We start from the raw sequence: 6,702 nt of genomic DNA, 5'->3' as shown, positions 1-6,702 counted from the left end.
TAATTAGTTTTTATTTTCGTCTATATTTAATGTTTCATGCATATGCCACAAGATTCGATGTGACGGAGAATCTTGAAAACTTTTGGCCTCATCCTACAAGCTTAGCGCACTTGGTTAGTGACATGTTGCCTTCAGATGACGCACCAAGATATTATTGTTCCCACGTTTTTTATTCGAGTTGCGTACTTTCAGGTACAAGATGCTACTCTGATGCAGCACTGTCACCAGACTCCCCTGCTGGCAGCCACACCCAGAGAAGCTGGTTTCGGTCAAGGCCAGGCAGGCTCCAAGCGGCACTCTGTCTTTCATGCAGAGGCAGCAGTAACAGCACACGTGGGTGAAGGAAAACTTCATGTTTGACAATGAGGTACTGGTCAATTCGTTATCTCATCAACAAATTACGGTGCAACATTTGGAGGCTTAAGCCCCTTCTGATGGCCTTCTCATCGATCACCAAAGCTATTCAATACAGGATCTTCAAGATACACAGATCACAAAATGTGACAGCCCACTCTTTGGTGCCACAAGCTAGAGTTTCTTCTACCCACTCTTTGGCGTCACAAGGTAGAGTTTCTTCTATCTCTAATTTTGTATGTTCAAACCCTTATCATAGAGGATCCTGTCCGGTTAAAAATGTCAATGGGGGCCCATGACCCGATGGGTATTTACTCTATTAGGGTACCAATATGGAGTGAAACTAGTACCCATGGTACACAAACGGAGCAAACCCTTTACCCCTTGGGTACGTGGGTATGGGGACGTTCTGAGCAAACCCTTTACCCCTTGGGTACGTGGGTATGGGGACGTTCTAATAGTCCCTATACCCGTTTACCCATGAGTGAAAAATACTCGGCCCAAAACTAAAGAAGCCTAGCCACCAGTCCACCGGCAGCCCATACACTGAAACCTACTACGTGATTTGTATGGATCATGAACTATTATGGTGCTGTGACTAGTGGCTGCAGCAGAAATTATTATGTTGCTATTTGCCAGGTGTATGGTGAGGTGGCTATGTGACAATGCTTGTGAATTGCTACTACGTGACTGGTGCTTGTGAATTGCTGATGTTTGGCGGGTATGGGTGACCCATCGGGTCTAATTTACCCACCCGGGTATGGGTCTGGGAAAATTTCCCTACCCATGACCGTATATGGGGATACCCATGGTGTCATATTGTTATCACGGGGATGGATCTGGGGAGTCCATACCCGATGGGATTTCCCCATTGCCAACGCTATGTCCGGTTCTGGACACCCTCCGGAATGTAATCTGGGAGAACCTAACTCTCATAAGTGTTGACCATGGTTCCTTGTATAAAAAAAAAGTGATGTAGACCAAGATTTGAGTATATCAAACTGTCACAAAGAAGGCACTGATTTTTTGTAGGCAATTAGAAAGCGGTGTAAGCGTTTCATAAGGATGTAAAAAAGAGTTGCATAGGAATAAGGAATAACATACCAAACAACATCCATTAATGACAAATGCAGGTGATAACAAGTCAAGATACCAAAGTACCAGTCGCCCAGTCGGCTCTATCAGGTTTGGGAATATTAAGAGTATTTTCGAGAAGGCCCACAGAGAGGCTGGCACAACAAAGTGTAAACCACAGTTTTACAGGTCTCATGTTACCTCCATCGAGGGCCTCCCAGCCTGATGACCTCCTCAGCACATGAATCACGGTGAAGCTTTTCAGCATCACTGTCTTCCTTCTTCTCAGTTATGTCACCGTACAAGTCCTTCAGCTTTGCTAGGTTGCTTGACACAGTGGCTGCCTTCTCTTTATTTGCATCCCTGAATGGGCTGGATCGCTGCTCATTCCTGCTCCGACTCCGGCTCCGGCTCCGGCTTCGACTCCTCCTGCTCCGGCTTCGACTACGACTACGACTTCTGTGGCGAGAGTTAGAGCGCCTGTGCCTGCTGCTTTCATGATCTCTTCTGTCGTCCCGTCTTTCTTCTGAACGCCTGGACCGGTAATACTCACGATCCCTGCTATCACGCTCATGGCGATGATAATCTCTGGCGTCCTTGTCACGGTCAAGGTCTCGGCTTGAACGATACCGGTCCCTGCTTGAACGATCTTGGTCTCTGTCACGATCACGGCTAGAACGATCCAATTCTCGGTCAGAACGGTCACGGTCAGGACCCTCACGGCTACCACTGCGATGAGATGGTGAGTATGATCTTCGATGATCATCATGGGTGACTGTTCGCCGAACTGGGGATGAATCTCTGGTGGAAGCCCGATGTGGAGCACGCTGTCCAAAGGAAACTGACAGAGAAGCTTTCACTGAAGGAGGACGACGTGCAGTATCTTCTGATCCCTGACGACTAGAGTCCCCAGTTGCCCCAGAAAGTTTAGTGGGCAATTTCATCTTCTCAAGATTGGCTGTAATCTGACGAGTTACTGGGAGAGGAATTCTTGGTAGAAGACTATCAAAGTAGTACTGCATCATGAAAGGAAAACAAAGCAGCACACTGAGCATTATAAGTTTACAATAGAGATTGGAGCAGCTTAAAATGAATCATTAGTCAACATTAAAGGACAATATAAAATAATTCAAGTCAATGACAACGGTACATTAAGTGAAAACCAACAAAAGAAAAACATAAACAATAGATTTTACTCCATGAAAGATACCAGTCAAGTGAAAATTTGAAGGAAAAAATATTAACTATGTTATGGAACCATGACTTAACTGACCAAAGAAATAGTACCTGTAATTAGCATAGATTCCTAAGGTACACAAAATGAATCTATGACTTAGAAAATGTTCACATTCAATAGAATAAAAAATATAATAACACATCTGAATTCACCAAGGCATAGACAAGTAATCAGAATATATAGAAGTACTGTTCTGTAGCTAGCTATAGAATAACTTATTTTATGGCCAATTTGAGTTCCTATAACGACTATACTAATTTACAAGATAACTGTAACTCCCACCTAAGTGATTTACTATAACATCAATCATGGTAAATATCATCATGAATTATAGTAACACATATATATCATAATATGTATTCACTTTATTGTTAATTTTAATTTAGTGCAAACATTATTGTAAATCAAGGTGGCCAGCATAAAACCAAAAACTCTAGGAAGCACATGAAAATGTCGGCACAAAAATTGATCAGAGAAACAGTGTGCCTTATTTCCATTCTGAATGCAGAAGTTAAGCAACAGACCTGTCCAAGTATAAGATCACGCACATAAACACCCATGGTTGTCTTGCGGCCATTAGATCCAGGGGAGAACTCCTGCACCACAAAAAAAATTTGCAAATGGTTCAGCTCTGATTCATACTCAACACTTCTTGTAGCACATAACATTACATGGAGACTCAACCATTCCACATAGTTTATGCCAAAGTGACATAGACAAATACTCAACAATAATAACAAAGTAAGTAGTCGCAATAATAACATGCTAGAGATGCAACCCAACAAGAATTACACAAACCAAACAAAAAAAATGGAAAGAAAACAATCTGCTACTCTTATAAAGCTAATCCTGACCACAAGTCTTATCTCAACATGCAAGCAACAACATCATACCCCACTAATTATCCACATCATATTCCACTAATAGCCATGTCATCCTAATAACTTTCCAACCTCTTAATTACAAGCTATCCACATAAATCATCTCTACTCAATTCCATTCCAAATTCTTTCGTAATCCCTGCAGCAGCGCGTGGAGTATCTTCCTAGTTATAAAAAAGGCAAAATAGCACAAATCATAAGTAAATGTTCCTTTATATATATTTTTCCTATGTATATCATCCTTAATCAATCTACTTTCAATTCAATACAAGTCACATGGCAATTACAGTGGAACATTCTTATATCAAGTCGACAAATAATCATATGGAAGTCCCATAAAGTGATGAAAGAGTATTATAATAATAACAAAAAATATGTTGTTATTTACTTACAAGTTTGAGGGCACAAAAACATGAACAAGCAATTAAACAAAGGTGGGAAAAGTACCGTGTACCTCATCATCCCTCAAATAGGGCTCATACCATGTCCACAGAATCTTTGGGTCTGCAACATAGCGAAGATACAAGAAACCAATCTGCACCAAATAGCGCCAAATGGTCATTCGCCACAAAATATTTTATTATTTATTAGGCTAAGTAAAGACAAACAAAAAAAACAAAATGCTCACAACTCCAAAGCACAGACTGGTACACTATGAACTTCTTGCAAACTTTGTCATCCCCGTGTCCTAGGACCAAGAAATTCAAACACAAGTCCATCCAAAGAAACAAGTTGTAGGACTGTCAGTGGCTATAACCAAAATGTAAGCACAAAATTATGTATAAGTGATTCGCAAGGAATATAAGATTTCTTATTGCAATATTGCTGAAATAAGTTTTATAATCATCCCGATAAACATCTGGGTTCATGCACTAACCTCATGCCTAATGATGAATAGATATGGGTCCATGAAGCAAGACATTCAGCATCAGCAAACAGAAGGGCAGGTAACAGAAACTTACAGCTCTAATGTATGGGGAGTCAAGATGCTTCAACAAACCATGCATCTGTTTGACAGTAAGCTTCATAGTGAAGAACTTGTATAGAAGACAGAATGCAGTGGAGGGGCCTCTGCAATTGCCAGTCATCCAAGGCTCCACGTGTTCAACTGTGTTGTAGATCTCATCAATGACCTCATGATAGGTCTTCAACCTATAGAGCTCCTTAAAGTAATCAGAAGACAGAATGTTCATGCGAAGAACCTTCTCCATCAGCACATCAATGGGCTTCCCTGAAGTTTGTATCTCCATTGTCCAGAAAAAATTTCAATCTCTATCACAAAGATCAATATGGTATTTCCAAAGTTTATGTAACCTGCAAACAACAAAGTCAGGAGATAAGAACTCTATGGAAAAAAACAAGGAGCGAACAGATAAATTTCTGCTAAAAGCCTAAAACAGCAGGGTGAGCATATCTATATACCTAATAATAAAGAGGCAAAATTTCAGGCTCTTTTTTTCCGTCCATCTATTTTTTTGTTCACCTCCTCCTAACTACCGGTAGTCAAGAGTTTCTTCCGTCTAATCCATTTTTTCGTTCACCTCCTCCTAACTACCGGTAGTCAAGAGTTTCTTCCGTCTAGATTTATAGATCATTTGTTTCCAGAGAAGTTAAATCTAGTGAAAATTTGTCCCTTTCCTCGATTTATATGGCTGAAATCACCATGTTGCCTCGCATTATCCCAACATGCCAACCTAAACTTGTGTCATTCCACTATGTTCATACTAGGGAACAGAACAAGCAACGAAACCATATTTACATTCATATCAAAATCCAACTCACAGCTAAAAGGATAACATTCTTTTTTACTAGATCCTAACTGATATTTACCTCATGGTACACCGTACACATCCAATTGATTGAATTATCAATTATACAAGGCCTATACAGTAACCTGCATAACCCATTTGAGCATGAGTAGCCTACAAAATTTAGTGAAATGCTCAGATCTTCCACCATAATAATGATTCTGCATATAGCACTGTAACCCTAGCCCAAATAAACCAGACGATTCCTTCACCGTTTACCTCGGTAGTGGTGGTGGTGCATATGTTTGCGTAGCCCTAACCCAAAGAAACCTGCCAATTCCATCACCTCTTACGATTCTAGTCTAGCACAACAAAAACAAGTGCGTAGCGAATCAATTCAATCAGAAACGACCTGACTCCGTAGCGGATTAAACGCGCGCAAAATTCCCACGAATAAACCACTATCGTCGCAGTACCAATCCACACGGCAAACAAAATCCGCGAGTGAAATCCACCACGGCGGCTACTCACGGCTCGATAAAAGAGCCCGCAGCACGGGACTGGATCCTACAGCAACCCATCCAAAAGCAATCTAGGGTTTGCTTACCAGCAAAAGCGGGAACTCGTTCCGGGTCCGGATGGATCTTCACACCACGCCGTCCGGCCGGTTCGGCTGAGAGGAGGAGGGCGACAACGAGGGTGGCGGGCGAGAGGAGGACTCCGTCGAGGTCGGTGGCTTGCTTGGCTCTGGAGGAGGCGGCGTGCGCGTTCGGCGCGGCGGCCGCGAGGGGAAGGGTAAAGAAGAGGATTATTCGTTAGGACCGCGGCGCGACCGGCCAGGCCATGGGTATTCTAGATATTTCTCTTTTTAATTTTAGCCCTTATAAAGTTCGCGAAAAATTTTGATTTTAGCTACCGTAGCACTTTCGTTTTTATGTGACAATTATTGTCCAATTACGGAGTAACTAGCCTCAAAAGATTCGCCTCACAAATTACAAATAAACTATGTAATTAGTTTTTATTTTCGTCTATATTTAATGCATCATGCATACGTATAAAGATTTTTATGTGACGGAGAATTTTGAAAATTTTTTGGAACTAAACCAGGCCTTAGGCCTGAATCAAATTTTTTGGATTTCGCTACTGTAGCACTTTCGTTTGTTTGTAACAAATATTGTTCAATCATAAACTAACTAGGGTCAAAAGATTTTTCTCGCGATTTACCGGTAAACTGTGTAATTAGTTTTTGTTTTCGTCTATATTTAATGCTTCGTACATATGCCACAAGATCCGATGTGACAAGAAATATTAAAAAATTTTGGAAACTAAACAAGGCCTTAATAGTATCAAACATACTCTTGCGTCGCAACGTAAGAGATCTATTTTTATCGAATAAAATTATAAATTA

At 41.1% G+C, this 6,702-nt stretch overlaps 1 protein-coding gene across 7 annotated transcripts; it reads right to left on the bottom strand.

Annotated features, from left to right (window-relative positions):
- On the bottom strand, positions 1,433-6,132 carry LOC8072720 (pre-mRNA splicing factor SR-like 1). Of its 7 annotated transcripts, none has more exons than XM_021447744.1 (7): positions 5,902-6,132; positions 5,574-5,656; positions 5,377-5,468; positions 4,509-4,860; positions 4,001-4,081; positions 3,190-3,261; positions 1,433-2,444 (listed from the first exon to the last, which is right to left on the bottom strand). In XM_021447744.1, exons 4-7 carry the CDS (start codon positions 4,794-4,796, stop codon positions 1,626-1,628), a joined length of 1,260 nt encoding a protein of 419 aa, XP_021303419.1. In that variant the 5' UTR covers positions 4,797-4,860; positions 5,377-5,468; positions 5,574-5,656; positions 5,902-6,132; the 3' UTR covers positions 1,433-1,625. The 7 variants fall into 7 exon arrangements, 5 of the variants coding, with proteins under 5 accessions (XP_021303419.1, XP_021303421.1, XP_002439377.1 ...); XM_021447746.1 differs by having other exon boundaries at positions 5,574-5,651; XR_002447630.1 differs by lacking the exons at positions 5,377-5,468; positions 5,574-5,656 and adding an exon at positions 4,175-4,234.

This window comes from Sorghum bicolor, chromosome 9, assembly GCF_000003195.3.
Source record: "Sorghum bicolor cultivar BTx623 chromosome 9, Sorghum_bicolor_NCBIv3, whole genome shotgun sequence".
Classification (NCBI taxonomy): Eukaryota; Viridiplantae; Streptophyta; class Magnoliopsida; order Poales; family Poaceae; genus Sorghum; species Sorghum bicolor.
This window is presented reverse-complemented; position numbering and strand designations above follow the sequence as displayed.